This window comes from Chelonus insularis, unplaced genomic scaffold (assembly GCF_013357705.1).
Source record: "Chelonus insularis isolate UGA/USDA-ARS -01 unplaced genomic scaffold, ASM1335770v1 contig_372_pilon, whole genome shotgun sequence".
In the NCBI taxonomy this organism is placed as follows: domain Eukaryota; kingdom Metazoa; phylum Arthropoda; class Insecta; order Hymenoptera; family Braconidae; genus Chelonus; species Chelonus insularis.
The window spans coordinates 1-14,139 of record NW_023276533.1 but is presented as its reverse complement, the minus strand read 5'-3'; the positions used below and the strand labels follow the sequence as shown (position 1 = coordinate 14,139).

At 30.2% G+C, this 14,139-nt stretch overlaps 1 protein-coding gene and 1 pseudogene across 1 annotated transcript; both read right to left on the bottom strand.

The window, feature by feature from the left end:
* Nucleotides 1–7,455: 7,455 nt before the first annotated feature.
* On the bottom strand, nucleotides 7,456–10,700 carry LOC118067258 (ubinuclein-1-like; annotated as a pseudogene).
* A 218-nt stretch (nucleotides 10,701–10,918) lies between these two features.
* LOC118067257 (sentrin-specific protease 1-like) lies at nucleotides 10,919–12,195 on the bottom strand. Its single transcript, XM_035083905.1, has 5 exons — nucleotides 12,121–12,195; nucleotides 11,842–12,048; nucleotides 11,605–11,724; nucleotides 11,072–11,197; nucleotides 10,919–10,993 (listed from the first exon to the last, which is right to left on the bottom strand). The coding sequence occupies exons 1-5, from the start codon at nucleotides 12,193–12,195 to the stop codon at nucleotides 10,919–10,921; spliced, it is 603 nt and encodes a 200-aa protein (XP_034939796.1).
* Between the last annotated feature and the right edge of the window lie 1,944 nt (nucleotides 12,196–14,139).

The following is a 14,139-nucleotide window of genomic DNA, read 5'->3' as shown; positions in this document are numbered from 1 at the left end:
GCATACTTAATACTCATTTTTGCGTGCAGAGCATATTTTAATACAATATAATTTAATATTTAATATCTAATTATCTTTTATTCATTATATTTTCTATTTTTTTCAACTGGTATTTTTTCTCTTTGTGCCACCACCAACACCTTTTCTCATCGCTTATTGATAAAAGTGTATTCTGACCACAAACCTTACCATTTCTACTTGTTAATTACACTTGCATTTTCTCTTTTCTCAGTTTTCCAACTCAAAGTAAACGTCGTGACATTGATGTCCCCTACGTATCAACCAAGTCGACTTGCAGAGACTTTTCAAACGGCCGTCTGTAAGCTTAAAGTCTTGATATTAATCCAAAAGCTCCCCTTTGTAAAGTCAAACAAAGCAAAAACAATGACAGACATTTTCACGAGAGGTGGTGAGCAAACATCGTCGTTCCATTGTATGCAGACACGAAAGTTGTTTTCGCAGAGATGTATATGACCGAAAATTGAGTCCGTCGATGACGGAATAGTGTTCATGAATGATGCATCTCGTCGAAGAGGAAAATAGGGTTGGGCACTGAATTCTAAGGGCGCATGCGTTCAACCTGGCCCGGGGGCTGTCATGTTGCGCGACTCGCGTTCTATGTTTCAGTCATCAGGTCGACGTCAAGGCCGCCGAAACATTTCTCTGATAACGTAGAATCCCTTTGCTATAGTTACTTGTTTATTGTGTACCATCTACGAACTTTGACCGTGTTTATAAACCCGTGACAATTCATAATGTGTCATCCAATGACTAACGCGTGCGTGACCTTGGCCATTTACATGTTCCTAATTGTGAATTAGTTTTTAATAAAGTGCACAATTTTCAGCATTTTTATTGAGATTTAAAAAAAATTTAAGCTATAAATGTTTTTATTAAAATGATGACTTTAATTTTTAATTCATAAATTAAGACTCGCTAAAATCGTGTTCATATAAAGCTTTATTCAGTAGCTTTCAGAAGTTCAAGGTGTGTGTTGTTGACTTTCACCAGCTGGAATTGTCAGTTAATTTAACAGGTGAGCTTTGCCTGTTGATTTGTTTATGCCATGTCTAAAATATATTGCAATTTTTTTTTAGTTTTTTTTGTACAGTCTAGTTTGAATGTATAATAAGCAGAACAGATTTAATTCGAGGTAAAGAAGTTTATTTGCGTGGTACATAATAGAGAAATGTTTTTTAACAGGTACATTATTTATCTACTATGTATTCCTAAGACTTTATCAATCATCTTAAGTTCTTAGTAAGCATTATTATATTCAATTATTAGACATAATTTTTCTTTTCTTTTGCAAATTAAGGTTATATTATAACGTCTTCAATACGTTATACTTATTTTCAAATAACAAATGATGATAAAAAAGGCTTCCTATAAAAAAAAAATTAGCATTTTAATTTAATATTAATAATAATAAAAAAAGATTACAAATCAATAGCTAAAATTATCGTGATCAACTATATTATAAGGTGTATACAAAATTAGTACATTGAATCAATAAAATGTCAGAAGGTTCAAAAATTTTATATAACAAAGTAACTAAATATTAAATTTTATTTTATCTGTCCAGTACATTGAAGTAATTAAATTAATTTATTAACTGATGACATTTTATGAGATATTATTTCCAACTTTATATGATATTTTTATAATTAAAATTATTATTATACACAAATTTTATTATCTAAAGCATGAAAAAATTATACTCATTATTATTATTACTAAGATGATCAACTTGAAATATTTTATTTCATTTTATACTAAAATATTATTGAGAATTATTAAACAACATATGGTTAGAGTCGTTGAAGAGTACACGCAACAAAAAATTTATTGATTTCTTGGTATAATACCATCTATTATTCTACAATATATTTAAATAAATTTACCAATCTAGTACAAGTAAATGTGTAATTGGTATAAATTAAACTATGTTTATTTTTATCATCATAAATCAAAATATCTGTAATAAATTAACCAAACAGGTGCTCTTTATTGTTCAATTGCAGTCTCTATTGCTCCATAACAATAAGCAACTTTCTCTAAGGGTTTCTCCAAGTACCCAGGTGTCCAATCGAAACCTGATCATTTTAGCAATTATTAAAATGTCAATAGTTCTTCCTTTCCTTATCGATTAGTCCCTTAATGCCTTGCTACCATATTTAGACTCATATACCTTCAATTATACCACCAATGTATTTTCCACTTTGCCAACAAAGTGTCCATGACATTAGATTGTTCCTTCCTTCTTCCCACATAGACTGTTCTTCTTACTCTCCCTACCACCACTAGGTCTTCTGGTTCACTCAGCTTAGAAGTTGGTACATTTAATTATATTATTCTGCACCAGCTTTCCAACACATTACAATTAAATTCCGTGATAAAAACCTTGATGAAAAAAAAAATAGTTGATGGATCATTTAAATTTATGTTTAGCTTTTTTCTTTATTACCACTCCGTTATTTTATCGGAGCTTGACAGGATGATTTACAAATTTGAGATGTCTTTTTCATATAATTTTTCATTGAATTTTTTTTAAAATAGTACCATTAGTTGATGTAAAGAGTTCCCTGTAGATTAACGTTGCTACGACAACGACAAAACTTTCCTCCCTACTCATCATGTCTCTTCAACACCACAAAAGGCCGTAAATGTACTTTTCTCTAGTTATATTATTCTATTTTTCCTACTTTTTTTCGTTTTACTTTTTTGAGATATTTTATATTGCTAAAAAATATAAGATAAAGTACTTGAGTATATCCTGTTTTATTATAGAAATTGCAATGTATGACTTTGTAGCAACACGATCCGTAAATCGTAGTTTTCTCTCGTCGTTATTTCTATTATCCTTTCTATTCTGGACAATTTTATTTTTCAATTGAGAAACAAGAGTTGAAGTAAAAGATTATTTTTTATTTAGGAAAGTGAAAATGTAAAGTGGAAGATTAAAAATAATGGTTCATTTCATAAGGAATATTTCTATGTTAATAACTGTTTAGAAGTGAATGAAATAATACTTGAAGCAGTAGTTTATCGTTGTTTAAAAATAATGTATGAAAATGTCTTTTAGTACATTTTTTTTTAGCAACCACTGTTTTTTACAACACTCTATTCAAGCCAACTCGACAACAATTTTAAAACTATTATCGAGTCTTATCTTGAGTACATGGAGAGAATTTTTTCACTAAATGTAAGTGCAAAAAGAGACGAGTTCACGTTTTGAAGTTTAGAAGTGAAAATCTTTCTGTTTAACAGTGAATTTTGAGTTATCTTAAGTAATTATTTTACCAAGACACTTCTTAAGTATCAAGTTAACTTACAAGAACTCAAAATTTATTATCAAATAGAAATATTTTTACTTCTAAACTTCAAAACGTGGACTTGTCACTTTTTGCACTTACCTTTAGTGAAAAAATTCTTTCCATGTAGTTCTGGAGCAAAATGTACTGGAAATTTAATTATTTACTCTAAAAGCAAAATTTCAAAGCAAATTTAAAATAGTTGTAATTGTGTGAAAATATATACACCTTCAAATGCTTATTTTGATTAATCTTTACAACTCATGCAATGCTAAAAGAAACATCAAGCATATTTTTTTATTTACATAAATTAAGTATTTTTATTTTTGTAATTTTTTTAAATAACTTACAATATTCATGGAGAACATATTTTAAAATCTAATTACAAGATTAATTTCTACACAAACTAAACTTGAATAGCCATCAGAGTCAATAATCTCAACATAAGTCATCATAAATTCCTTTCAGTTTTCCACCAGTACTATTGATTAAAATAAAGTTCTTGGTCTATTAATTAATTATTTCATTGAATTCTCAAGCCTAGAGATGTTTAAAAAAATTCTTGGAACTAAATTAGAAGATCAAAGTTGATATGATGATTTTTTAATAAAATAATATAAGATCAGGGTTCCCATTGGGAAAGATGGTACTTAACAGCAATGATTTAAAGCATATTTTGTCGAGGATGTACTTTTTTTTCCACGACTGTCTTCATGATAATGACGTCAAAGCTGGGCGATGAATGTATTTATGAGAGTCCTCAACATCCGGACGTGTATCGTTCATAATTATGAGTGGCGTCATCAGTTTGGCCATGAAGTAGGGGACCAAATGTAGTTAAACAATGCAATGTGGGTCACCCCAGTTAGTTCTTTGCGATTATATGACATGGTACGTTTCTATGTTCACTCGTTTGCCACAATCGGCACTTGATGAAGCTTCTCAACAAGATGTGCTTTTGGATTCGATGGTTCACGTGGTTTTTATTCGCTCATCTATTAAATTTAGGTGAGTGTTTAAATGGCTGTTACATACCTGGACATTGTATATGTATTTGTACGTTTGATTGATAATATTACATTAAATCAAAAGCAAATTTACTCTCGAATAAAACATTGATTCTACATAACACCCTTGTTGCTAATTAAATTTATTTAATCAAGTTCGATACAACATGTTGTGTGCAGTCAACCAAATTTATAATCAAATCAATCTTGGTGATCAACTTGTACTACATTTTACTCAGTTTATTTTCATGTAAAAACATCTATTGGATTGATTTATTAGCTCAAAGGATGATGATAGCTAGTATAGATGGATTCTATCAATTGTTCTCCATCTTCTGTTATGGTTAACAGTGATAATACATTGTCTCATGATCATGGTCATGCTTGGTGCTTAATTAGCTAAATAGCATGGTATGCACCATTACAACCTTTGTGTTTCTAGTTAACGTGTAAGTGGTGCTTAACGTTTACTTTGTAAAGATACTTTTTTTTGTCTAAAACTCGTATCATTGTTCATTATTTACACTATTTAATTACGAAGTAATGTTACTTAAGACTGTCATTAAAGTCATACCACTGTAAGTGCTTTACTTAGTTTAACCTCTTTTTTTGAATATTTTTTTTTCATTTAAAAAAGTAAAATTCATTTATTGAGTTTGGAAAACATGAGAATGTATTTTGGTTAAGCTTGTATATGGGCATAAGTTGGTTGAATGTTTAGCATAAAGTATATTCAACTGAGATTAATTATTGCAGTTTCACCATTTTTATTTACTTGTTTTTTGAAAAGTTTAATTACCTTTACAGAATGACCAAATAACCTTTTCATTTCAACTTAATTGGTTTTTTTTGCTTAACTAAAGTAAATACATGAACTTTTGAATTATAAAAGTAATGACATTTTTTGGAGTATAAACTCCAACATATGACAAACATGTTACAAATCATTTTCTTAATATTTCCATAGAATATATTAATTTTATTTTGTAAATACTCCTCATGTTTCAAGTTGTTTTAATCACTTATGTACACACGTGTATCCTTGTAGCAGTAATTGGTGCTTGAAAATTAAAATGTATAAAATATGCATCAAAGAAAGTTTTAAACCACCATATAGTACACTTTATCTCACTATCAAATTGAAATAAGCAAATTAACAACTTTAGACATTAACTTATTTTATTTCAAAACTCATAAGCTGATGATTTTTGATCAAAACTTTTTCAAACAACTAAAACTCTAGAAATTTTTACAACTCCAAGTTGACAACAAATTTTTCCTTCCAAAAAACACAACTACTCTAAAATTCTCAATAATTTAGCATGACTCCAATTTACTTTTATAGAGCTTTGTAAGTGTTAAAGTAAAGTTTAAAAAAGTCTCCATAAAATTTCCATGAATATTTTTCCATATAGATCTTAATTAATCTTTTCTCTAGATGACTAAGTCGTCTCTTCATGTAAACTTGATTAGTTTTCTCTTTGAGTTCAGTTGAATATGAAAAATGTTAGTATAATTCTTACTACTCAGTTGATAAAAATATCAAATATTTAGATTTCCTTTTGATGTATAATTTTTTTCATGTTCAAAATATCAAGTTTTAATTCTATCAACTTCATTTGTATACATATTTATACAAATACACACATTTTTATCATGCATTCGAATACTAACTGTAATCATAATACTGCATTATAAAACTAGCCCAGCAGTTCCTGTCCAATGTATTAAGGCGTATTTCCGCGTACCAAGTTGGATAAGCTTGTCACTTAAAATACTAAACTCACTCCAAACATACTAATGGTAATAATGTTTTAATATCGTTATTTTTTTTTGCCATGAAAAAATCTGTATCAAGTTATTATTATCGCTGACCACACATCAGTTTTATTGTCATTGAAATTAGAGATAAAAACAACAATAAATCTGAGATAACTATTCTCTGTGTAAGTGAAAGTAGTACTTTTGTTGTGATCATGTCATACTAGACTTCAATTAAATTACGATCTTTATAGAGTAATGGTAGCATCAGTTACTTAGAAAACATCTTCAAAGAGACAATGAGTTTGAAAAGCTTGATGAGTATTGTTTAAGGTTTAAAATGAGCCACTGGTCATAAATGATATGGTTGGACCAGAGAAAGAGTCGTCTTCGGGTTTTTTCGGGCGAAGTACCCCCACCATAACTAAAATAATAAGCGCATGCGCCTAGCTGGATCTTGTATTACTACGCCGCGCGGTGAATATAAAAAAGCACATGTTTGATTTATCAAATAGCTTTTTTATTATTAATGTATATTTATAATAAGAATATAGGGTTAATCAGATAACTTGAATAAAAACCACAAATATTAAGAGAAATTTTCTCGATAATTCTTTTAATTGTTAAAATATAAATATATTTATAATATTGTAGTGAGATAATTATAATCATCATAATCGCAACTTCATTATGTCTTTACTGTCATTTGGACCTCCACCTAATCGTTTATAATACCTTTCTTCAATAAGCCTGAAAAAATAACATTACATTTAATCAGATGAAAATCGATCAAACGTTGGAGTTGTAGTGCTTTGGATTGTATTAAAAATTGATCTCAATGTCAGTAAATAAGCGAACTTGATTCCAAAAATTGAAAGAACATTTTTATCAAATGAAGGTATTTAAATTACGTAAATCATTGAAAATGTATATGGAATAAATAAAATTAAGTAAATTATTTGAGGGCATCTTACCCACAGTACCGATATATCTCCCGATATAAAAGTGGGCTAAGAAATAAAAAAAAATGACTATTTTTCATATGTCAATTAAATATGAGACCAAAACACTAAAAGTCAGATATTTAATATTTTTTAATCTAATATAAGCTTTACAGTAATTGACATGTCAAATACACTTTCTGGCACGTATTCTATTCATTGATTTATCATTAAGAACGTCGAAAATTGATATTTTGCCAACAACTGTGCTGCCTATCTCATGAAACTTATAATTTTTAATTTTCTACTCAATTTTTAAGATTAGTAGGTTAGTATAGTTATCACGGAATTTTTTTTATACTCACTTTTCATCGGCTATTTTCTTATTTTCTTCATCCCTTTGCGACGATACGATTCGATCTATTATCGTTTTTAAACCTGCAACAATACATATTTCATGTCCAAAATAAATATCATTATAATTGATTTATTACATATACCTTTGAACAGGTTCTTTAACTCTTGTTCAGCATCTTGAAGACAAAGCTTTCTAGCACGACTTACTAGCGTAATTTTACTACAAGATAAGAAATGCGCTAAGTGGCCGTAAACCTGCGACCTTATTGTTGATGACTCTGTAGCGCGTAATTTTTTTTCTAAGCTGAAAATCCATCAATTGTTTATTTATTATTAAATATATATTATTAAATATTCCATTGGTTATTTACTAAATAATAATTAAAACAAGTGATTACCTTAACAATGTATCATTAACAGAAGTACCAAAAAATTTTATTTTTCCTTCTTTACTATTTTCAGCATGCTTTTTAAGCTTTGTAATAATTTCTTTTACATCTTCTGGAAGATTATCTGGTAAACGAATATCAATTTTTTCAGCATCTTCACATTCCGATGATGTCCCAGCTGTGCATCGTGATTTACCAGAATCTATTGTGTCTCGGCTAGATTCATCATCAAGTTTACCATCATTCACAACACTTTCAATAGCATCATCTATATTATTATCTTTACCGGAACATTTTTTTGATTCAACCTTCTTTTCTTCAGTGCCATTTGTAATATTTTTTTTCGCTAATTTTTTTTCTTTTGATCTAGATGCATCACATTGCAGCCTCTTTCTCTCTTCTTAATTTCTATAAAACTATTGTCTACTTCCATACTGTCATTTTTTTGCCTAATTGAGTTATCACCATGTGAATGATCATGATTTTTTTTCTTCCGTTTTACCCCATTATCATAAACAGATTTCTTTTCACAGTTATCATCTAATTTTAATTTCTGTAAAAATGGTGATATTATAATAAGTATTAATGTTAAGTTGTTTAAAATATTTATTTATTTACCTTGGTTATTGGTCCGTTGAGAACTTCTTCAGTATCATCATCATCTGATGTGTCAAGATCTCTTTCTCTTCGTTTAGAATCTGGACGATCTTCTTCATCATCATCACTACTTTCGCTTTGATTTGTTTCTTTGACACTAAATTCTAAAGGTCCACTGTTAATATAAAAACCCTCCGTAAGCAGTATTTACTCCTTCAGGAACAACTTCATCATACTATTCGAGTAAATTAATTAAACAATTGTTAATATTTATAATAAGTTTAATTAATATTTGTTACTAATGTACTCACCGCGTCTGTATTATCTATAAAGGGATCATTCTCATCATATCCTGCTCCAAGATCAACTTCGTCATATTTTTTCTTTTTCTTTCCGGTCATTTGAGTTGGTCCCTAATGACACATTATATTAATATAATTTAATAAATAGATAAATAAAACAAATAATATAATTCAAAGTTTCACCGTACATATTTTAGCTTCAAATTTTCGAGCTACTTCTTTTAATTTGGCATCATCATTATCATCGAAAGGATCCAATCCATTCGAAACATTTTCATTGAGATTTTTCAACTCCTTAGCTTTCTTTTTCTGAAAAATAATTTTTTTTATTTATTGAAATGAGTATGGAATGTTTTTTTTCAATTACTGAAATTTTTTGACTGTTTAAACTATTTTTTGTTTTATCTCTTTTCTGCAGATTTAATCCCCATCGATTAGTTTCTTTATGATTTGCTTTATGTGCGTTCAAAGTATAAGAAAAAATACTAACATAATTTGTTTTTAAAAAATTATAATGTAATGAAGTAAGAAAAGAAAAATTTATTACAAACATAAACAAAAAGTACGAAACTCTATTACGTTACTCAATGATCTTTTTCCATTTTTTGCTCTTATTGAAAGAATGAATTAAAGAAATGAAATGATTAAAATATTTATGATAATAACAGATTTCATGATAAATATCAATTCAAATAATTTACCTCCAAGTAAATCTATAGCTTCATTAGATATTGCTCTTGGGAATTTTATTTCTTCGAGAAAAATTAAAGTAAATAATTTCTCATGATCATTTCAATTATGAAATGGAAGACCACTGTATATCTTTTTATACATCACAACACCAATACTCCACCAATCAACAGCACCTCCATAATCGTTATCCTCTAGAACTTCTGAAGCTTAATATTCTGGTTTACTGTAGAATATCTTTGTTGATCGTCCTGAATATTCGAAAAATTAATTAATTAAATAATCAATAAATTGATAACAAATAATCTCTCCTAATGAAAAGTAGAAACTATTCAAGAAAAATAAAATGCATTAAAAAGAAATTAAATGTTCAATCAATTTAAAATCAAAGACAAAATATCGAAATTAATTCAATACTTCATTGGAATTATTCTTGCTAATCATGTGGTTTAAGAAACAATTTTGATCCTAATAAACACATAGTGTAAGATCTATTATAAAACATAGTTATCATTTCAAGTTATAGAAATAATTATTCAAAGTATTTCAGATAGAAAGAACCAAAAAATAAATAAAATAAAACAGGAAACAACTCACCATAAGTTATGTCTTCTTGACATAGTCCAAAATCAGCGATTTCAATATAACCATCTTTGTCCAGCAAAAGATTTTTCAGATGCCAATCTCTGCAAATAATCTCTTGAGAATGAAATAATTCAAAGCAGATATTCTTTCAGCACCGTAAAACCTCGTACGATCTTCCCTGAAAACACCAATGACAAAAATCAATTTCATTCATTTCGGTAAACTTAATATTAACTCTTACAGAATATTTCATTTAAAAAATATACTTAGCTTCTAAGGTTTCGATTTCACATAATCACATGTTTAATACTGACACCATCTTCTGTACCCATCCTCATCACTGCAATATCCGTTTCACCTGAAAAATAATAAAATTTATGATGAATATTTTAATTTTGGTATTATAATATTAGATAAGCATGCTGTTATGATTCTTACCGGTTTCTCAAGATGTATTATCTAACTCGTAGCTCAATCCTCTTGTTTGTGACGCTTCAATACCGGAAGTACATCTTGTTGGTGATGATTTCATCCAACATTTGACCCCCGGATTTGCCTCATGTCACTTTGCGTAAAGTTGAACGGTTCATCTCTTGAAATGTGCTCAGCATAAGCACAAACGAATACCCCACAGTCGTAACCATTTGATTGCCTTGGATTCCCTGAAAAAAATGAAGTAATGATGATTTATAATATGGGATGACAGTGTGCCTCAATAATTCATAGCAAACTTACCTTGGCATGGTTCATCGTCCATGTAGTTTGATCAAGAGGTTGCCTTCAACTGCTTCGTGCTCTCTGCATAAGTAATCCATGATAGTCTGAGAAAAAAATTACATTTATAAACATCTATAGACATTTGTGGTATATACAATTATTGTTTCCATGATTGAATTATTAAATACTCACAAACAAAGACATGCTTCATTTCTTCTATAAAGGCTGTCATAATAAGTGATGGACTTATTTTCAAAATTAATCACTGTCAAACACCAATGAGCACCTAGATGAATGGGAATCATCATCAATCTCTTTGGAGAATAGTCGAACCTATTGAAAAATAAAATGAATGTGATAAAAGCAATAATGAAAATGTTTGATAAAATGTTTATGAGTATAAAAGCATACCTTTCTCGTCCATGATTGAACTCCTTCATATCCTCTAAGCATCAGCTGCTGGAAGAAGAAAGTGTTACAGGCGTAGATAGAAGGTGCCCCCCTTTCTGCTATCATCTCCAAATAAACATTGATAATCTGTACAAAAAAGTGAATTAAAAGCATGCATAATAATAATTTACGATGATAAAGAATTGGTAATACTCACCTGGTCATTTAACCACTCAGGAGGATAGAGAGGTCGTCAAATCTCGTACATACACCGACATCTTGACCTCGTGGTGTATGAGTGTATCGTCTGGCCCCAAACAGTCCTGAAACAATAAAATACAATTAGATTACATGAAATAACAGTACTGAGTCATGACAATATAATTAAAGAGCTACTTCAGCTTCTTAGTAATGTTCTAACGGTTGATTTATAGTTATTTAAGGTAAAGTTACCCTTAAATGACTTGAGAGTAAACGCTACGTTTACTATGAACCTATTGCAACTCTCATTTAACAATTGACATGAATCCATCAGGGAGAAAAGAATAAATTACCTTATAGTCATCAAGAGGTGATGTTGATATTGAATACAATTCATCAGCAATGGCATTTGCCAGCAGTATCAGTTTCCTCTTGTGAGATCTTGGAAGAGGTGGTGAACATGGTTCATCCATCTAAAAATTTAATAGAAAAAAAATATAATAACCATAAAATATAGTAAAATAGAACTTACCGTTTCTTCGTCAAAGTCATTAAAAAGAGATGTTTTTACAAGAAAGGATGCTTGATACAGCTGATGACTGTTTCTCGAGTTTGGGTGTTTCTTGTGAAGCTATTTCCATCTCACGAAGCTCTGGTACTACATCCATTTCATGAACATCTTGAGACTTCGTTTCTTCATCCGGTACATCTTCCCATTCATCTTCATCATCATCATCCGTGTCAACAGATTCCTCTTCTTTAATTTTCTTATTTCTGCTATTCACTTCTTCTATAAACTGAACACAATAAAAAGTCAGTATTAAATTAACATTTTATATCCATTTTAGATCCATTATTAATTGTTTTACCTTTGGGATTATCCAATTGTTGAGAGCAATCCTTAAAATTTCCGTTTCCACTTTTTTACAGCATTTACTCCACATCTGCATCACACAACAGCCAAGGCCTCTTTCCAGATTGTAGACAAATTACCCTCGGAGAAATCATTATCACGACCAATATGTTTATCCAGGTATCTTTTAGTGATTCCCCAAACCAACTCGATGGGATTGTAGCAGCAATGATAGGGAGGCAAACGAAGATATTTGTGCTGAGTATTTTTCCCACGAGTTGATCAATTTTGTACCGGATTTTTTCTTTGTGGGGCCTGACACTTTCGGAGTAGTACAGCATTGGTATCATGCTCATTATAAGGAATGCTGCGTTCTTTTAGCCATGCCATCAATTCTTCTTCTTCCAATTAGTCGTAGGTTGTGGATTAATCTGGAATATAATAATGATCACTGATTTTAATAAACCTGTTGATTGTAAAATGTAAACAAAATAAAGGAAATCATAAAACTATTTATATAAAATGATAAGTACACGAAATAACAAAAGTAAGCGAGGTTTTGGCAACGATAATACATACCATTTTATTGTGATACGATGCGTTATCCATAATTATCAAGGACGGTTTCTTCAAGTTGGGCAATAGTTGCTCAGAGAACCATTTCTCGAACATGGCAGCATCCATGTCTCCATGATAGTCATCACCATCCTTCGGCTTCTTTTTGTATTTAAAAAATAATGAAGCGCCTTCAATGAAGCCATTTTCTCCTCCTGCATGCAGATTGAATATCGGGAACCTGTTCCAGCACTCTTTATTGAACAGCTGCGGAAATCCTCGCACTGCCAATCTTTGGTTTTTCCAGTTCCCATCTGGAATGTCCACGTTTCATCCAAAAAATACGACCTCGCGTTTGTTGCAACTTGCAAATTCTCCCTATACTCTGTGAGGAATTTTAATCGTTTGAATACAATGTATGGTTGTTCAATAACATAACGCTTGCCATCTCTTTTCTCATACGAAAATCCTTTATCATGGCAAGATCTTTCGTAACGTTTCCTTGCCACCATTATATGCAATCTTCTTATCTCTATTAGAAAAAGCAGAGAAGGAAAAAGAAAAAGAAAGAATAAACATGTCTAGCAATAGCATATAAGCAATATAGTAGTCGAAGCATGAAAAATGTAAAAAAGAACGAGAAAATCATGCTGAAAACAGGGTGCAAACTTACCTAATAAACGTACTATTCCTCCACTGTTACATTCCTTCGTTGCTGGTAAATTGGTAAATGAGATTTACAAATATCATTCTTAACTTCTTCTGGTGCATCACGAATTGGTGCTGGATGAGGTCGAATTTTCCCTGGTGTAGAAAAGGGTTGACCAGATTCACCAATGGCTACGTATTTCGTCACACTATCTAAAGAAATATTTAGATATGTGGCAACTCTTTGTCTGTAATTTAAAAATACTATCAGTGATGACTAAATGGCATGCTAACACTGAATGATTTAACTTCGATTCTATGAAAGAAAAAAACATGATACATGATTACCTGACATTGCTTAATGGAACTAGAAGTTCTCCAATTTCACGTTCTTTCTCCAAGGCTTCATATAGATTGCAAATTGCAGCTTGAAATTGGGAATTGAAGGATCTTCCTCTTTTATCCGTCGTGTAAATGGACCACCTTTTCAGCTTCCTCGGTTTTCTTCGGTGTTACCTGTCCCACGTCCCCGGCTCATGTTGGATTAGAATACTATCAATATATAAAGTAGAACTACAAACACGATATGAATATAATTCTGATTAACAACAAAACACAGAACAACAAACACAATGAACGAATAAAAACACCAACACTACACAAACACAAATGTTAATAAAACTGTTCAGTTTTAATAAAAACAACGATTTTGCACAACAATATAAAAGCGATATAAAATTATTAATGCACAATAAATCTGCAATGTAATTTTTTAGCTAATTTGGAGCCAAATGAGCAGTTATTGATAGATGTATCAATGCGCAGTTCGATA

Bases quoted from the DNA above. Each gene is read 5' to 3' on its own strand.
- LOC118067257 (XM_035083905.1), bottom strand. From the start codon at position 12,195: ATGTGGAGTAAATGCTGTAAAAAAGTGGAAACGGAAATTTTAAGGATT. The intron at 12,049-12,120 runs GTAAAACAATTA...TATTGTGTTCAG, and splicing joins ACAATTGGATAATCCCAAAG to TTTATAGAAGAAGTGAATAG. The intron at 10,994-11,071 runs GTATGCTTTTAT...ATTTTTCAATAG, and splicing joins TTCAATCATGGACGAGAAAG to GTTCGACTATTCTCCAAAGA.